Source organism: Barbus barbus (assembly GCF_936440315.1).
Source record: "Barbus barbus genome assembly, chromosome: 39".
NCBI classification, from domain to species: domain Eukaryota; kingdom Metazoa; phylum Chordata; class Actinopteri; order Cypriniformes; family Cyprinidae; genus Barbus; species Barbus barbus.
This window is the reverse complement of record NC_136717.1, coordinates 14483143-14502465: the sequence shown is the minus strand read 5'-3', so window position 1 is coordinate 14502465 and position 19323 is coordinate 14483143. Positions and strand designations below refer to the sequence as shown.

Here is a 19323-nt window from a genome sequence, read left to right as displayed (position 1 = left end):
TATTTTTGGTAAATTTAATGCATCCTTACCAAATAAAACTATTAATTTCTGTAAAAATAAATCTTACTGACCACAAACATTTGAACAGCAGTGTAGGTAATCAGATGTTTTGATTTCACACCATATAAGGGCAAAAAAGTATTTTTTATTAATATGTGTTTATGTTTGTGTCTAGATCTGCATACTCTTTCTGGAGAAAGGCTTTGGACTGTGCTCTGCAAAGCTCTGGAGTTCTGGACTCTTGGGATGGTGACTCTTGGGGCAGCAGCTCCTCTCAGGAAACCCTGCGGCATGCTGGGATATGGGGCTGTCTTCAGGGAGCTTTGCTTTCTGCCAAGATTGCACAGTAAGTGAGAAACCATAAGGTGAATTTGTGACTGTGCTTCATTACAGCTGTATGATTTCTCCTCTAATGACAGGCACATCCTGACTTCCAACATCGATCAGCGCACAAAGTGCTGCCTTCTCTCTGGCAAACTCTTCAAGGTGAGAATTGAGTCACTTTCATAGAGTTGAAAAAGTACTCTATTTTGAACTCAGCTAATGAGGAAATTATGACCAGCAGTACCCATGTCAACACTCAAGAGTTCAATAAGGTCATATGCTCCGCAGTGCCTACTGATGGCCTCTATGCCCCATCCGATGACGGACCTGTCCTACTCCATGTACTCTGTGGAGACGGAGCTAATCCCAGGTATTGACCTCTTCTCTGAACCGGATCGGGGGAATGTTGGCACCACTGTTGCCTGTTTGTCTTTTCTCTGCCACTGGCTGTATACTTCAGGACACCTTCTCAAGGTACCAGAGCAACACTCCTTGACGCTTAGTGTATATTAAGATGGTTACATTTGTGCATTTTACAGTTGATGTCTGATCCATCTTAATATTCAACACATCATACTGCTTATTTCAGGTTCTTCCTGTACTGGCTCTGTACCTGTATATTGCCAGAACAGTGTGTCGGGATCTACACCTCACTGTCACATGCAGAATACTGAAGGTTTGAAAGACGTTGTCTGTTTTTGTAAATCTTGTAAATCTATGTTTGATTGAATGTATTTGTCTATTTGAGTCTTATGGGTTTATATTAAGTTTGTTTGTGTATACAGGTAAAGGTATTGACAGAGTTGGGGGCCTTCAGTCAGGCGTTTAAAGAACTCAGCAGTCTCACATTTGGCAGGGAAATCCCTATACCTCATGCAGGTCATCACAGAGTGGAGAAGCCGTTTTGGGTAAAGCAGCATAAACAATAAAAAAAAAATACAGAGTTGACAAAGCAATGCATGCAATTATTTTCTTTACAGTAAAGTGTAGAGTTGATATGTTTCGGTAGCACCAAATCAGCATATTAGAAAGATTTCTGAAGTATCATGTGACACTGAAGACTGGAGTAATAGCTGCTAAAAAAAATTCACATTGACTCCCACAGGCCAAGGAAATATTTAATGAAGGGAAACCGCTGTTGGATCCTACTAATCTTCAAGTAAGTTTACCTGTTTTTACACATGTACATGAAGTCATTGACAACATGCTGTACTGTCTGTAAAAAGCATAATGCTTTGTGTGATCTTTTTCTCAGGTTATGGAGGAAGTGGTTAATAGGAGGCCATGTAAAGACATTGTGGCTCTTTATGGCTCAAAATTGACCAGGCAGCTCCTGATGGCCAGAGTTCATCTCATCTTGGCTGTATGTAGCACTATACATGACCTGCCTGAGCCACCGACAGCAGGTATCATTTCAGTTCTATCTTATTATGGACAATTACAGATTATAAATCTCCATAACACATTACTGAATTATTTTCTTTAACACACAGAGTTATCCGAATCTCAGGAGAAATGCTCCAGCACTTCCTGTTTGCCTGATGTCTCCAGCTTTGACGAGTCCAAGGGTCTCCAGCTCAGTGCCAGGAAACTCACATTAGGAGAAGTCAAGGTGCTCCATTTTACCGTGAAAGCTGTCCAACTTTTATTTCTGTTAAATTGTTCTTCCAGATCTAGGCCTATAAAAGCGTTTTAACATTATTAGACCCTATAGCATTAATAGCTGTAAAGTATAAAGTTATAAACAAAAATATAAATGCATCTACCGAATGCCAAGAACATTAAGGACAAAGTGAACATAATGTCTCTTTATTGCCCCTTTCAGGCCATACTTTTAAAAGAAGCACATGCTCTGGTTAGTCCAGAGCTCTTCACCCCACATCCTCTGAGCACCAATCCTGAAGAAATGGAGCTGGCAGTGGAGATCAGACTGTTAATGTCTAATATCAACATGCAACAGGGCAGAATGTCTGCCAGGTAGTACAGAAACTTAAATCATGAGGACAAATGCATGATTGTGAAGTTGTGTGGATGTCTATATGAACACTACTGTTACAAAGCTTGGGATCAGTGTGATTTTTATTCAGCAAGGATGCATTCATTTTTTCAGAAATTATGAGTAAAGACTTGTTCCAAATAAATACTGTTCTTTTACACTTTAAATTTACTGAAGAATCCTGAAAAAGTTTTATCACGATTTCTACAAAACTGTGAAGCAGTAGGAGTTATGGCAGCTAAAAATTCAGCTTTGCCATCACAGAAATAAATTACACATTAAAATAGAAAGCAGTTATTTTAAATTGTAATAATATTCATCAATATTACTTTGTTTTTGATCAAATAAATGCAGTCTTGGTGGGCGTATGAGCATATGAAACTTTCAAAAATGTTAAAAAAACACAACTTTTTTATGGTATTGTTTGTTCCTGGGGATGCATGCTTGTCTTTGTTTGAATCCATTGTAAATCTAAACATCTTTCCTCTCTATTGTAGTGCAGATCTGTCAGTGTCTGCTTTGAGGCTCCTCCAGAGGTCTCCTGTGTTTCAAAGTGATTTCCGCCCACAGCCTCCTCACGAACCACCCTCCTCTGCTCTCAGACGACCCAGAGCCAAAGCACATCAGGTAATAATCAACACTGAGCGTAGCGTTAGTTCTGGCAGGTCACGTTAGTCAAGCTCGCGTCAACTGACTCTCAGCTGATCCCCATCTACCTATAGGAATACGACACCTATCTAAGCATCCATATATAAGGTCCCCAATATTATCAGCAGTTCCCTCTCATAGGTCACTTCAATGCTGCGGTGACGTCACCGTATGAGAACACCCTTTGGTGTGATGAATGTCTGAAGCCCTGTACCATCCCGCCAATCCTATTGGCCAAATAGCGCTTGGAACCGCCTTAAATATGCGTAAGCATAGTATACCTGCGTGCCGCGCGCTATTTCACTCATATTTCATTTCCTTCAGGAAAGCGAAAGCGAATTTTTCTGTGCCCTTGAAAGCATCCCACGTTCTCAGCGATATTTTACTTCTCGAGCAGTGTTTAACTCCTCTTCGTGGACGTGATGAGTCATCGGAGATGTAAGGATCCGTGTACCAGGTTTATCACAGCGGGGGACACTCATGACAGGTGCGTTGTGTGCCTGGGCCTGCATCACGTGCAGGCGGCGCTTAGCGGCCTGTCGACATGTTCCCACTGTGACGGCCTGCAACTGAAAGTTCTGCGCTCGAAGGTAGAAATTTCCTCCAAGGTCGCCCCCGCGTCCAACCCCCGCCGTGTCGCTTCTGCGGTTGCCAAGGCGCTGCACGAGGCGATGGCTTGGGGCGACGTGTGCGACCCGGACCGTGAGGACAGCGATGCGCTGGAGTTATCTCTAGCTCGCTCGCTCTCCCCCAATCAAGTGCAAGAGGTTAGCGAAAACTTTGTGGAGCCCGTCGTTTTCGCTGACAAGGATCTACGGAGGCCTACGGTGCAATCTCCTTTGGCTGCGGGCTGTATGACGACGACGTTTTGTCCACCGCGGCCTCAGACTTACTGGCCGACACATGCGGATCTCTCCCTCTTGGCGGACAGGAGAGACGCAGCTCCCCGTCCTACAGTGAGCTGTTGGACGTAGTCACTCGCGCGGTGGATAAGCTGGGGCTGGATTGTGAGGCGGACGTGGCCCAGGCCCAGTCCCAATCTAAGTTGGACGACCGTTTTTTAACTAGTCGTGCACCTGCTCAGCCCCGTAAACCGCTCCCCTTCTTCCTGGACCTCCACCAGGAGGTTTCGAGGTCCTGGAAGCAACTGTTTTCAGCGAGCGTCACAAACGCCGCAGCCGCGTATTTCGCCACCATTACTGACATGGCGGGCCATGGTTATACAACGATGCCGCCGGTGGAAGAGACTTTGGCTGAACATCTCGCGCCGAAGTCGGCCGCGGCTTGGAAGTCTCACCCCCTCCTCCCGTTGAAGCCGTGTCGAGTCACATCTTGCCTCGTCGGGAAATCTTACTCGGCTGTAGGTCAGGCGCAAAGCTATTGAAGGAGCTCGACGAGGGAGAAGGCATCACACTGGAGGCTGTGAAGGAACTGCGGCGGGCTACGGATTTGGCACTACGTGCCACCAAGCACACCGCTTGAGCAGTCGGCCGTTCGAAGGCGGGGATGGTGATGGTTGAGCGCCACCTGTGGCTCAACCTCACTGACATAAAGGAAAAGGACAAGTCTTTTCTTATGGATGCCCCGATCTCCAAGTCGCTTTCTGCCAGCTGATTCCGCGCAGGCCTAGGGAAATAGAGCGACGTTAGACGCTGATGGCGCACTCGCGCTTGTCGTCTTCACACCGCCAATGGGGTGCCCCACGAGAAGAGCCATCACCTATGGCACCCCCTTGTAAGGATTGGGGTCCTAGGGCTTATCCACTGGCTCGCCAACGCCAGCGGAAAAGACTAGACCTGAGCTCGATGGCGAAAACCTCTAGTCCTCAGGCTCCTAATAGCAGTTCCTGATCATTCTGCTGTTCGTCGGGGACTGTGCCCTCCCCTAGAGAGCGCTGTTGGACCGCTAAAGCTTATCCAACCCTCTCACTGCAGTCCCCAGGCTCAAACATTGACTGTCTCGCTGCAGAACGCGCCTTGAGCAACATTAGAGCGAGCCACCACTCCGAGCACCCCCTCAGACAATCTGCGCGCTTCAGCCTTCAGGGTTCGAGGGACGGCCCAAGAGTCTGGCAAGGATGGCCTGTTTATGACGGCCCACAAAGGTTGGGAACATGCTTAAGCTACCTGGTCGTTATTGGGAACATGCTTGTTCCGGAGCAATCCAGCACGTCACCTGTAGGAGAAAAAAAAACAATCCGTGGCGACGGTTTTGCAATCCGTCCACTCCGTTAATAAACCGTACTCACAAATTCTTAAACCGTTCCGTCGGTTTAACAAATCGTGCCCACGGATTAATAAACTGTACCCACGAATTTCCAATCTGTGCGCTCAGATTTTGTAAACCGTACCCTCGGTTTTTGAATCCGTACCCACAAATTCATAATCCGTGCACACGCTTTCGCAATCCGTTCCCGCGGGTTTGAGAAACGGATCGCCCCTCACAGTCTCCCCTGAGGATGATCTCGCCAGATCCACTCCAGACCCAGAGCCCAGCCCACCATCTCCCCGCGGTGCGGAGCACCAGCCCGACCCCACCGATGACGGAGAGCCATTTCCCACCGCGATCTGCGAGCCAGCGCGAAGTCGAGCGACTGAGCGGATGATCGCCCCGGAAGTTAAGCCCAACCCGTCAGACCAGGTGCGAGAGCCGGCGTCAGTGCCCATCACGAGGGAGCAAGCCGTGGACGGTGTGAGCACGGAGTGGAGCTCCGCCCCCTGCACCGCAGCTGAGGGTGAGCTGAAGATAAATCTGGGACTGCTGGACAGAGAGGGGGCGTCCGATCGCCCAGTGCCCGCTCCTCGAAAATGCCCTCCTGTGCCTGCTCCTCGCAAGTGCCCTCCAGTGTCTCCGCTGGTTCCGTCCAGCTCTCCTGCGTCTCCGCTGGTTCCGTCCAGCTCCGCTCCTCCAGAGCGCCCTCTAGTGCCCACTCCTCCAGAATGCCCTCCTGTGCCCGCACCTCCAAAATGCCCACCCTCCCACCCTCTCCTGCCTCCTCCACCGCTGTCGTCTGGCAGCCCCCCCCCCCCGCTCACCTGCTGGTCCCGTCCAGCTCTCCTGCGTCTCCGCTGGTTCCGTCCAGCTCCGCTCCTCCAGAGCGCCCTCAAGTGCCCGCTGCTCCAGAATGCCCTCCTGTGCCCACACCTCGAAAATTATGATTATGAATTCATGAGCACGGTTTATAAATTGAGGGGACGGATTGCAAAACAATTCTTTACAAAACAATTCTCAATTTTTCTCTCCTACAGGTGACGTGCCAGGCTCCGTAGGAACATGCTTGTTCATAAAGCTGTAGTTCAATTGGAAACATGTTTTTTGATGTTTAGGTGTCCGTATAGTGATATTAAAATATGTGTTCTGAGTTTGTCACACAACAGATGTGTTATTAACCACCAGCCAAATTTGAATGATAAAAAACCCTGCCAAGTAACTAAAATAAGTTATCAAAATCTTTGAGAAATAAGCAGGACTCTGCTCTCAAACGCTGGGGGCGTGTCCGCTGTCGGCGCTGAAACCACGCCCACTCGCGGGAAAGCGGTCGTCTCTCTCAACTGTCAAATACGCTATAACTTGAATGGATGCTACTGATACTACCTCTATTAGCTTAATTGGATTTATACAGCCATACATGTTTGAGCGTGCAAGTTCGTTATTTAATTGTAGACGCGTGTCAGCCCTGCAGTGAGTTGAAAACCTCCTAGTCGTCAAGGCCATAGATATATGGTCAAGGCGAGCGCGGCTCATGGTTGCTTAGCAACGGCAAACACCACGAGAGCGCGAGCTCCGGTGCACTTTGAAAGAAGAGAAAGCGGTACAGCTGTATTCTGCCACATATTGATGTCTCTGGGCTAAGAACAAGGTGTCCATGCACCCTAGAACCGTCCCTGCCTAGAATCTGTATATCTAACATCACAGACATTCAAAACGACAAAGTAAACTAAGAACTTGACCTCTCAACATAGTGTCAAAAAAATCCTGAACACAGAAATGGTGAAAAACTGTTTAACGGTTTAACTACACAATTCAGTACTACATAGAGTCTTTGTAATGTGTTTAAGCAATACATTTCGAACATTTGTAATGTGTTTAAAGTGAAAGTGAAGTGACATACAGCCAAGTATGGTGACCCATACTCTGCATTTTAACCCATCCAAAGGGCACACACACAGCAGTGAACACACACACACCGTGAACACACGCCCGGAGCAGTGGGCTGCCATTTATGCAGTTGGGGGTTCGGTGCCTTGCTCAAGGGCACCTCAGCCGTGGTATTGAGGGTATTGGCAACATTCATTAGGCCATCTGTTGATCGCAACATGCTTGTTGCTACAGGTTATGTGGGTTTTGCAGAATATTTGTTTTGGTATTGTTAAGGGCAACATTCTTGTTGCTAAAGGCTTTGACATTTTGCTATCAGTTTGTGTTGGGGGATATCAGCATATGGTTTTGTTTTGGGGGGTTATTGCTGCGCTCCCTGCTCTCATCCATGCTAGGCTGCATGGATGCGCAGGGAGTTCTTGCCCAGAACAGAGCCATTCCGCCAATCCAAACTATATGCTAATTGTCAATCATCTTTGACGATAGTGGTCCTGACAGAACTCTGATTTACTTCAGATCTTGCGTCAGTTTCATTAGGTTTTTATATTTCTGTCTTTTTTTCTGCAGACAAGCTCCCGGGACACAAAGTCTGTTCTCGATCTCCATAGCGGAGATGTTCCAGAAGAAGTGGAAGCAAGAGAACGCATGGATCTATTTTTCTGGCTGCGCTGTAGGCTGGCGGTAGTTCGCTCCCTCGTTGGCCATATCCCTGGAACTGCAATCTGCTCTGGTTAGCTTCTTTGCAAAGTTTAATGTGGTGTAAATGTTGCTGGATGTAACTGGTATTTTTTGACCACTTGCGCATGTTTGTGCAGGTGCGGACAGCAGTGCAGAGGCGCTTCGACTGCTGAAAGAGGGTCTGGAGGAGGCCGAGGCCTGGGGAGACCCTGACTCTAAAGCCCTGCTGCTCCTACAAGGTGTCCAACTCAACACACACCGTGGCAGACCCAGAGAAGACAGTACGTCCATGCTACAGGTCAGTAGTTTGTTATGACAGTTGATTTTGATTTAGTGTATTTGACTGTTTCTGTTGGGTGATGACATGTGTGTCTGTTTAGGATATTGTGAGCTTGTTATCTGGGCGCAGTGCTCTATCTCTGCGCTCTCAAATGACTCTAGCTGAGGCTGTGTTACTTCTTAGTGAGCTGAGAGGAACAGGAAGCCAGACTCTTCACCTGCTCACACAAAAACTACTGCAGCAACAGGTTTTGGATATTATCATGGTCAAAATGTTTGTTGAAGCATGAAACAAGTAGATATTCATGTGAACTTGACCTTTGTTGTTATCTAAAATGTGTTAAGACATTAAAGATCTGATAAAGATGTATAGCTCCCAGATCAGGTCATTTTGAACATATGCGAACAACAATATAAAATTTATGTTTTACATTTTTATAGTGATAATATTGTTTTTTGTTTTCAGCTCTGTGCCTTTGGAGAGTCCATAGGTCTCAAAAAGGTAGGCGAGGTGGAACTACTAGCTGGCCTAAAGAATATTTACCTTCCACAGCTTCCCCTGCTGGCAAAGACAACCATGCGGATTGGTATGACAAGAGCAAAAAGGCAGAACTGTATAGATATTCCTCTAACATTCTGATTAGGGGTTTGTTCTAAACATAACTCGGATAATTCAGCTGCTTAGAAACTTTGTTTTGTAAATAGCCGTGGTTGTGCTGTTTGTTTTGTTTGTGTTATATTTTGTTTGTTTCATTTATTTATTTATTTATTTTTTTGGGGGGTTTGTTTTAGATTAATGCATGGAATTCTCCTATTGACTTACACTGAAATAATATTCAGAATTGAAAATGTTTTTCTTATATCTTTATTACATCATTTTGCACACTGAGTTGTCATTGGTCTTGTCTTACATTTATTTAAGCATTTCATCTACACAGAATCAAATGTCAAACCAAAACAATTCTTTTGCTAAGCCATGGCTATTTCTTTCTAAAAATGGCTCAAGCAGATGCTGTTATGATGAATATTGATTCTGTCTGTTCTAGGTCACTCTTTGGCATTGCAGGCTTTGTCAAGTTCCTCTGAGGGAGGTGAGGAACCCTGGAGGCCCTTATTATCTGCTCAGGAAGTTCTGCAGTGTGCGCTCAGCATCTCTCAGGCCTCTGCCAACAGAGACCACCAGCTGGAGGCTGATATCCTCTACTGCTCAGGTGACCAATAGGGAGTGATCTTTACATCTAGAGTCTTGTCTTGTGAACCAGTACTAACTGTAGATAGTCGATCATTTGTGTTTGCAGGAATGATGGGCAGACATCTCATTTACATGAAAAAATCTGATCCCCAGAAAGTCATAGAGGCCTTTTTTGGCTGTTTAACCACATTTAATCATACTCTTAGCCAAAGCTTGCGGTAAGTAAGTTGTTTTATTAAAGTTCTGCTCTAATTCTGTTCAAACATGACTCACATTTTTATGCATGTGTGTATTTCAGGTTGACACATAGTTGTTACCTGGATATGGCATTGATATACTTGCAAGAGTGTGAGCAGATTATCTCACCCCCTGAAAATCCAACACCTCCAGCACCTGACGAGACCAAAAAGGTGCTATGAAATGTGACAGAATTTGAGAATAACAGTAGAGTACTTCTGTAATATTTATGCATATTTATGTGTTGTTTCCTTAGGAAACACTCAGAGAGACCTGCCTTCTGCTCTGCTGGATTTGTTTGAGGATAGCTTTAAAGGTCTGTATGGACATCATCCACACATCTGTATGAAGTGTGTTCAATATAAATGATTTATCCTTGTTTTATCCTTTTGTTTTCTAGATATCCGAAGTTATTGGCAAATGTGGCCATTTGCACAGATTCACTGGAGTTACTGAAGGCCCTGTACCCCTGTCCTTAATAAAAGCCCTGCCTGACTTTGCATTGAATGATCTCTTCCACCCCTGTGGTAAACTTTAACCCAGAATCACTGCACAGTGCACACATTGCAAAAATTCTGTATTTATTTTTGCATTAGACATAGGATTTAAAGTCTTGTATTGGATTCAAATTGGTGTTATTTTAAATCAATTTAATGCATCTTTGCTGAATAAAGGTATTATTTCTAAATATGTACATGTGCTGATCGCATTGGCAGGGGGGCTAGAAAATGCAGAGGACTGTATCACCAGTCCTGAGGCATTCATGAATGCCGAGCATGAGATAAACAGCAGCAAATGCTCTGAGCTGACCTGGGTTCATATGTCCCGCTACTACATGCACTTAATCAACCTGCTACAGGTCTCTTCACAATCAGGTACGGCACAAGTAACTATTAAACTAGGGTTTTTTTATTCAGTTCATTCAACAATTAATAAATCTAAAATCTGAAAACCTTTGTACTTCGTATATGTTTTTATGTAATGATGATTTAATTGGCTGTTATTCAGGAGCAGTGCAGGGTGTTGATGGGCTGTTGTCCATGTCTGGTGATCCTAAACTTGCTCTCAGACTCTCCCAGTTACACACCTTCTTTAGCCATCACCAACCCTCTTACAGAGAGCATTGGGCCATTCCTGAGCCCCCTGCAGCTGTAATACTGAGGCATCAGAGAATACAGGTTTCTATTCACACATGCATTACCTTATCACCAAATGATAATAAAAAAAAGAAAATCATTATTGTTGTCTCTCTCCTAACTCCTGCCAGCATGACCAGCTGTTGTCAGATCTTTACCCCTGGGCCAGCACTGACATGCAGGAACTGAGCATCCAGTGGTACAGACCCATGTCAAAGGACCACACGGTAATCAGACCTTCGAATTTTTTCAAATTATGTGAATTAGGTATCTGTCCTTTATTTAAATTAAATGGTTCTCTCTAAAATAAATATCGGTTCCTGAGCAGAGTTGTATTTGATCTCTTCAGATTCTGCTTCTCTTTGGTGTAAATAATGTTCCTCTATCAGCAATGAGCACTATTGCAGATGCAGTGGCAGCACTACAGGCTGGACAGAGAGCGATCTGTTTGGACAGGTACATTTTATGTTTATCTATCCAAAGACGAACCTTATTTTGTGTTGGATACACATTCACTGTTTTTACAGAGTACATTATTGTCAGCAAGGGGACTGTGGTTTAGATTTACCCCTCTCTTTTTGTCTGTTTGATTTAAGTGGTAGTTAATTGAGTTTTGTTTACTCTCATTGCTCCATCCAGGCTGAAAGCTGTTCATGCATTGCTGAACACAGCATGTGTAGAGGTTGATGGGCATGTTTCACAATCCCCCAGCTCAGCCTCCTCCTTCAGCCCAAAACAAGAAAAGGAACAGAACAGAACGGCTACGTCCACCCCTCACCTACAGGTGTCTCTGAGTCCTAAATCACCATGTTGTACTTTGCACTAACCCTAAACGTAGAGCACACTGAATTTACTGCTCTTTGTCATTCATCTACAATGGTTTCTTCTAGAAAATGCTTTTGGAGAAAACTACACACATCTGCTCTGAGATCAGGAATTTACTGAAGTCTGATTTCAATTTGGCACCCATCACAGAGGTAAAGTGTTTTCTAAATAGTGTTTAATTTATATACTATTATAGTATTTAACATTTTTCATTTTAGTTTCATTTTATGTGCTTTCTTATTCAGTTTTTTTTATACATTTCTATTTAGCTTGAATTTATTTTTACTTCAGTTTTAGTAATTTAAAACTTCAATTTAAACATTTAGTTAGATACCAAGGCAACATTTCTAATGATTAAAGTTGTTTAGGTTTAAGTTTTTCATCTAATATTAATATTTCATTTTATTTTCAACTAAAACATTTTAATAACAACACAGATTCTAAACATGTATTTATGATTGAAAAAAAACCTCCTGACAGATGGGTGTATGATTTTGTCACAAATATGTGATTGTACCCATGCAGATGCCCTTTGACCCAAGCATGCAGACTCTTCTGAATCTGGAACGCTGCTTTAATCCTGCAACAGGTGGCACATTGAAAGATACAGCCCTCATAACATGGCTCCTCTCTCTTCTGAGATAAAAACCCACAGCCTTGATCTGCTCTAGATTGATGAGATAAAACAAAATACCCCAACTACACATATTTAATGTTATAAAAAAATTTAATGTTTTATTTAACACCAAATAAAGAGGACAGCACTAAAACATGGAATAATTTATTTGTTTCTGCTGAATGTTAGCAAAAGCTTTTATTTTACATCAACACACTCCTCATAATTCCCTTCCCTTCAGTTCACTTTAAATAATGTAGCTCAGCTGATGTTGATATTTCATTCAGTCATATGAAATATAACAGGTGTTTTAGTGCTTGTTATTGGTTTGTTAGTGCTGCTTTGGGTGATTTATGATTGGTTGAGCCAGGCTGAACGGAGGTTGAGAAGGATCTGCACGTCACTGGGGGCCAGCTTATAGACTCCCAGCTCATTGAGCGCTGATTCTGGACTGGGCTGCTGATGTTTCAGAAGACCATCATCTTCCTCTGACTGCTTCAACACATCACACAACAGCAGCGCCGGCCCAACCTTAAGAGTTAGGATGAGACAGGCCTCCTTCACACTGAGACGAGGAAACAGAAATTAGAATCAGGTTTTTCTAAATATTAGCTCTGATTAAATACACTTACTGTTTGAAGAAGTTTTCAGGTCTCTTGCAGTAGTGTCCAAACAGAGGGAAGAGGTTTCTGGTCATATCGTATTGAAGCTGTGCCGCCCCGCCTTCATTGAAATGGTTATACAGGATCAGCTAAGAGCGAGAGCAAAAAAAACAGATCAACAACACACTCTCCAACAAACTACTACATGCAGACTTCAAATACAGCTAATCCTAACTAAAATATGAAAGGTTTTTCTTTTTTAAATATGCCTCTTTGTTTAACCATTCTACAATTTTAAGTTTGATTTTGAGGCTTTTAAAGATACACTTCCGTTAAAAAGTTTGGGGTCTGTAAGATTTTTTTTTTTTTTTTTTTAAGAAATTCATACTTTTATTCAACAAGGAAACTTTTGATCATATAAAAGCAGCCTTGTTGAGTATAGGAGACTACTTTCAAAAACATTTTAAAAATCGTACCGAACCAGCATTAGCTAATCCACATTAACTTATAATAAATTAAGGTTTAACAGCGAAAAAGTTGAAGCAAGAGACTGACGTCTTCGTAGATTAAGCTGTCGAGCCTCTCGGCGAGGCCCTGCCAGAACATCTGAAACAGAGGAAGACACAGCATCTGCTGCAGCTGGAGCAGGTGATCCCTCAGACAAAGCATCATGGGACATGCAGAGCTGGATAATGACATAGTGGCTTGGTCGCTCTGTGAGGGCAAGGAGATCCACCTGAAATAGATCAGATTCACTTCAGACACTTGCACTTCAAAACCTGGTACAGAAAGAGCCCTGAAATAATTCTACTATGCCCCCAGCTACCCAGAGATCACTGCTCAGATTGAAACCATCCTAACTAATTTTCTAGTTTCTTAATTTCGGTTAACTAAAGAGCCATTTAGCAGCTCTTGAGGCCTAAAACTAAACATGGACAAAACACACATCCTCATAAGGCATCTATTAAATTTACTGTTACCACAACTGTTTTTAAGCTATTCCCACCCGTACCTGTCCTTGCAGTATGGCTGTGCCTTCTCTTTGACGTCTCTCATGACTGCATCCAGTAATCGTCCCAGCATGTCTCCTCGTAACCTTTCCAGGAGGGCCAACAGGGCCTCAAACAAAGATTGTTCCATAGAGGCCAGACGCCCTGTCTCCATGGCCCCAAGAGGACCTAGGATCTCCTCGCCAACTGATACTACAGCCTGCTGCAACTGTAAGAAGAACTGAGAGAAAACAAAAGGAAAGTTTTGTGCATGTATGTGCTTCTGTTCTCAATCAAGACTTTGAAAAAATATTTTATAATTTGATTTATTAATGGATCAAGGATGAATAAGAGGGTACAAAACAAAAATAAGGAATAATCTTTAAAAAAAGTCTTAGAAATGTACTATTTGTATTCATGTAGGTTTAATACTTCTATTTATTTTTATAATTTTAAAGAAATTACATTTAATAATGCTAAAAAAAAAAAAAGTAGTTTAATGTGGTTTAACCATTATAATAAGTCATATTTAGCTCACACGTTGAATACATGTGAACGTACAGTGTACACTACTTTTTAAAAATATTTTTCAAAAAAATTTTAATTAAAAAAATTATATATATAGTTATATTTGATTATTAATATAAAAATTTTAAGTAGTCGCATCACATGGCATTGTACAACCGGAACTAAACTTTCCTTTCCTGTCATAAAAAGGTCAAAATATCTGATATTTTAAGATACTTACTGACTTGGGAAATTTGGTGGACAAGACTTCTTCAAATATTAATAAGCAGCAATTTTTTTTGTCCCTCATTACCCTCATAAAGGGGTGTCCAATCCTGCTCCTGGAAGGCCAGTATCCTGCAGTTTTTAGTTCAAACCAGCTCCAACACGCTTGGAAGTTTCTAGTGAATCTGAAGACCTTGATTATTTTGGTTCAGGTGTGTTTAATAAGTGTTGGAGCTAAACTCTACAGGACAGTGACCCTCCAGGAACAGATTTAGACACACTTGCCCTCATACAAATTCCTGTTAGCCTCAGTGTGACTCAAAAACACTTACAACATTGTCCCCCCAGTCACTAAGAACAGTGGAGATGTAGTTGGCAGCATTGAGGATGGCGCAGTAGCGAGGGCTCAGCGGCTGTCGGGACTCCTCTTTCATGACCTGCGTGAGGCGGATACGGAAATCATCCACCAGCTCCTTCTGCAAAGCCAGGAAACTGAGCTGAGCCCGCGGACATGGCAGAGAGCGGTATCGTTCTAAGAGACGGATGGCGGAGAGATTTAGAAACAAGTTTTAACCTTAAGAATCAAAAATGAGGATGATTTTTTTATTATTGATACCTGTGATGACCAGCAGAAGGGTCATGAAGGTCTCAGCACAATCTGGTGCTTTGAGCTCATCCATATCAGTGATGTCTTTGTACTGAGAGCTCCAGGCTCCCTCTGCAGACAGCATAGTGTCCACTTTTTCAACAGCCACTAGAGAGCAACATACAAAATTTAATTTATCGTAGAAACTGAAAATTTGACATTCAAATTCGTAGCATTTACACTCACTCTTTCTCTCCACACTGAGCCATTTCTGGAGCAAGGTCTCCTCCAGTAGTATGTGCAAGATGCCAGGGTAGGCTCGCGGGTAACTGTGGGTGCTGCGGAGCTCTTTTTCGAACTGCAGAACCTCGTCCACTAGGTGGCAGAAGAGAGCATCGTCGTAGAGCAATCGAGGAGCATCATGGGCGAGCTTCTCCTGCGCCAGAGTCAAGAGTCCTCTGCACAGCTCCACCTGGAGGACAGATTGATAAGATTTTAAGGCTTACAGATGGCTTTGATGCACTAAAACGGAATTAGCTACAGATCTTCTCGTTCACATTGTGATGTACATTTAAGTGAAAAGTAATATAGAAAAAAAATGGTTCTATCAATAGGTTGTTGACTGGATAGAGGCTGAGCTTGCATTAAATTGTAAGAAAGGGATGGGGATTTGAGAAATCTGCCGCACGTCACCAAAGAGAAAACAGTTGCTTTCCTGGAAGACTGAGTTATGAAATTCTGATTTAAAAAGTACAAGGTGAAATTTAAAAAAATCAATAATATGCATTTAGAAAATAGAATTTAACCAATGCAATGATGAACATACCCTTGCATTAACTTTGGCTCCAGCACGATCCAATATAGGCTGAATCTTCTCGTCCATAAAGTTGGAGCTGTTTCCCATCCAAATGAGGACTTGGGTCAAATACCACTCTGGCTGTAAAGGTGAAAAATTTAAGTTAATATCATATCATTGATGTACATATGATAATTTATCAGTAGTTTGCCTACTCACACAAATGTGTAATTGCTAACCTTATTTAAGTTGTTGGTCTGTCGGTTTCCAGTGAAGTGATATCTGAACCTCTTACTGAGGGGAAGCAGCATGATCTGAATGGGCAATGAGAGTGGAGGAGTCTGGGACTGCCCAGGACGAGACGGTGTTTCTTTCTTCTCTGATATAAGATCATCGCTTCAACACCTATTAAGGAAAATTACCAGCTTTGCACATAAAAAAAGAGAAATAAACAAATAAAATAATTAATAACCTAAATAAATGTAAAAAAATAAATAAATAAATAAAATAGTTGGTCTGAATAGCATCTTGTGCAGTTTATCATACACTTTAAGAAAATAAATAAATAACAATAATATAGTTGGTCTTAACAGCATCTGGTGTAGTTTGTCTTGCACTTTAAGCAAATCATTGTGACCCCAGACCAAAGAATCCAGTAGAGTTTATTAAGAAAATGAATCTGTATTTAATAACTAAAAAAAAATAAAAAATACTTTATAAAATAATTAGTCCTAACAGCCTCTGGTGTAGTTTCTCACACCTTAAGAAAAATCTTTGTATAAAAAAAATGACCAGCGTTGTCTTTAAAAACATAATAATAAATAATTATAAAATAATCAATAATACTCCAAATAAAATAGAACAGCATCTCATGTAGTTTGTCTCACACTTTAAAGGATTAGTTCACCCAAAAATGAAAATTCTGTCATTAATTACTCACCCTCATGGCATTGCAAATCCCACGTGATCTTCAATCGTCTTGGACACAAAAATGTAAGATATTTTTGATGAAATCCAAGAACTTTCTGGCCCTGTATAGACAGCAATGCAACTGACATGTTCAAGGCCCAGAAAGATAGTAAGAACATTGTTAAAATAGTCCATGTGCTATACTCTCATGAAGGCAACACAGAAGAGAAGAAATTGTTGAATAAAGTCATTATTTTTGTTTGTTTTTTGCACACACAAAGTTTTCTCGTAGCTTCATAACATTGCGGTTGAACCACTGATGTCACAGGGACTATTTTAACGATGTCCTTACTACCTTTCTGGGCCTTGAATGTATCAGTTGCATTGCTGTCTATGCAGGGTCTGAAAGCTCCTGGATTTTTATTAAAAATATCTTAATTTGTGTTACGAAGATGAACGAAGATCTTGCGGGTTTGGAACGACATGAGGGTGAGTAATTAATGACAGAATTTTTATTTTGGGTGAACTAAGGATATTGTTGTGACCCCAAATCAATCAAACCCTTCTGATATGGACACTGAAACAATCCAGTATTGAGTGTATTGAGAAAATGAATCTATATTAAAGTGGATTTAATTCCAGAAGATTAAGGATACGAGGTCTGGAGAGAGACAAGTTGGGAGACCAGTAGATCCAGCTGGCTGTTGAGCTCCTGTGCGTTGGCCGGGGGAGAGAGGGTCTGTGTTGGGGGCGAGATGAACGGCCAGTGGAACTGCGTCAGGACTTCCTCAAAATCACTGAAACAGAACCAAACATTTAGCGTGAACTTTTAAATATTTATACATTTAAACATACAATTCTAAATAAGTCTAATACCTGGCCAGTTTGTCTTTAAGGATCTTGTGCCAAAAGCGAAGTGTTTCTCTGAGGAAAGCCTGCAAGTGGCTACAGCCTGACTCCCTCAAACCCATATCCAGAGAGGCCATCCTGTCTATTGCACCAACCGCATCCCACACGCTATTGGTCATCAGATACTGCTGGATGCTGTCACTAATGCAACACAAAAGAAATGAAGTGGAAGTGAACCCAGTGTAAAACCTTCAGTGCCCTCCAAAATAGCTGGACACACAGTTTAGAGTTTAACCCTTACCTGAGCTCCTCAATACGAGCCAGATATTGAAGGTACTTCATATGCCTCTCCAATGTGTCTAGCTGACCCAAGACCTGCCCGATGCTGTCGGCCCAGACCTGTGCACCCTGCAGATGCTGCTGCAAAGTGTTGGACAAAAGTCTCTCCTTCTCCACTAAAGACTCCAGCTTCACTCGAGACTCCTCTGCCACGGACAGAGCAGCCGATACGCGCAACGGCACTGAAGAGGACACAGTCAGCACCTGCATGCAAACAAAATTGCTGGTTTACAAATAAATACAAGTATTCCTAAAATAAGTAAATACACAAAAATCTGAATTTCTATAATTTTAGAAATAACACCAAAATAATTAAGAAAGGAGCTATAAATATATAAAACAAAAATACTAAATGCATAAATTCTACATATAAGGGTCGAAGAGGAAAAGGGGTTTTCAGGCATCAAAACGGCTTTCATTTGATCTGTACATAATATTATTTTGTTTAATATTTGTTTTAGCATAAAAAATGACTATCATACATTTTTACCATGATTTACAGCAGACACTCACTAAAATGTCATTCAGTGTAAAAACTGTACCGTGCAGCCCCCAAAAACTAATTAATTTTAATTTTAAATCTTTACCAGTCTTTACCACTATCCTTCAACCTGCTAGAATTTTTAAATAAATTAAAATTTAATCAAATTTAGAATTATTTTATATATTTTATTAAGTACAGGTCAGAATAAGTATGGGTTTCATTTCTACATAAATATCTATCTGAATTGACGATGGAACATAATTTCACCAATATACTGACATTTTATTTTCACAAAAGTTATTTAAATCATTAAAGTAGATAATTCCCTTGCATTTAATATGCTTTCAGCGTATGCAAAATCACTTTTGTATAATTAATTTCATGCAGTCACAAATAACAGAAATACTAAATAAATAAATAGTCAAGTTTGTCTACATTTTAAGCCAATCGAAATACATAAATAATAAAATGGCTTAGCTCTTTTTTTATTCTTTACAACAGGAGTTGTAAAGCAGTTCTAACGGAGTCTGTGTGACTTTATTTACCTGCTCCTCCAGCTGCTTGTTCTCTAATGTCAATTTCTCTAAAAGCCCTGAAACCTTCTTTAGCGACTTAAGATCGCCACCTATCTCTTTCTGAACAAGTGCAACTACACCAGCTGTAAAGCTTCCATCCTCTGAAGGATATTCAGAGTTACTGCTGTCTGTTCGTTGTAGATGAGAAGGAAGCTCCTTGTTGTGCTCCATCATGAGCGCTGCCATGTTGCTCGACACGTCATCAGTGGATTTTGTCCGCTGCTCCCTCTAGAGGCAGAAAGCACTCAAACATGTATTTTGTTTTATAACTTTATATATTTTTTTAAATATTGTACCTCAGCTAAAATTATAACAAAAATGCCTTTTCATACTTTTCATGGACAGAAACTAGGGCTACCAATAAGCGTTAATCACATTATTATGATAATAATCAGGATAAAATAACGAATCGTGGTTAAAATCGTGATTTTAA

At 41.9% G+C, this 19323-nt stretch overlaps 2 protein-coding genes across 2 annotated transcripts in view; one reads left to right on the top strand and one right to left on the bottom strand.

Moving 5' to 3' along the window:
- The window catches only part of cfap54 (cilia and flagella associated 54), a 34244-nt gene extending 22056 nt beyond the window's left edge, over window positions 1-12188 (top strand). Inside the window, exons 44-69 of the mRNA XM_079399816.1 lie at window positions 176-346; window positions 420-486; window positions 613-798; window positions 914-1000; window positions 1110-1232; window positions 1430-1483; window positions 1580-1730; window positions 1818-1936; window positions 2150-2301; window positions 2818-2947; window positions 7634-7796; window positions 7882-8042; window positions 8125-8271; window positions 8490-8610; window positions 9070-9234; window positions 9322-9433; window positions 9514-9625; window positions 9709-9768; window positions 9853-9979; window positions 10169-10327; window positions 10461-10630; window positions 10720-10815; window positions 10938-11044; window positions 11228-11372; window positions 11479-11565; window positions 11939-12188. Coding sequence (XP_079255942.1) covers window positions 176-346; window positions 420-486; window positions 613-798; window positions 914-1000; window positions 1110-1232; window positions 1430-1483; window positions 1580-1730; window positions 1818-1936; window positions 2150-2301; window positions 2818-2947; window positions 7634-7796; window positions 7882-8042; window positions 8125-8271; window positions 8490-8610; window positions 9070-9234; window positions 9322-9433; window positions 9514-9625; window positions 9709-9768; window positions 9853-9979; window positions 10169-10327; window positions 10461-10630; window positions 10720-10815; window positions 10938-11044; window positions 11228-11372; window positions 11479-11565; window positions 11939-12058 — 3292 coding nt within the window. The 3' untranslated portion in view covers window positions 12059-12188. The remainder of the gene's footprint in view (window positions 1-175; window positions 347-419; window positions 487-612; window positions 799-913; window positions 1001-1109; window positions 1233-1429; window positions 1484-1579; window positions 1731-1817; window positions 1937-2149; window positions 2302-2817; window positions 2948-7633; window positions 7797-7881; window positions 8043-8124; window positions 8272-8489; window positions 8611-9069; window positions 9235-9321; window positions 9434-9513; window positions 9626-9708; window positions 9769-9852; window positions 9980-10168; window positions 10328-10460; window positions 10631-10719; window positions 10816-10937; window positions 11045-11227; window positions 11373-11478; window positions 11566-11938) is intronic.
- On the bottom strand, window positions 12124-19091 carry LOC306858300 (RAD50-interacting protein 1-like). Its single transcript, XM_079398753.1, has 13 exons — window positions 18861-19091; window positions 17794-18035; window positions 17520-17693; window positions 17300-17440; window positions 15974-16130; window positions 15765-15875; window positions 15185-15410; window positions 14969-15106; window positions 14685-14884; window positions 13644-13861; window positions 13187-13367; window positions 12662-12780; window positions 12124-12594 (listed from the first exon to the last, which is right to left on the bottom strand). The coding sequence occupies exons 1-13, from the start codon at window positions 19074-19076 to the stop codon at window positions 12381-12383; spliced, it is 2337 nt and encodes a 778-aa protein (XP_079254879.1). The 5' UTR covers window positions 19077-19091; the 3' UTR covers window positions 12124-12380.
- Between the last annotated feature and the right edge of the window lie 232 nt (window positions 19092-19323).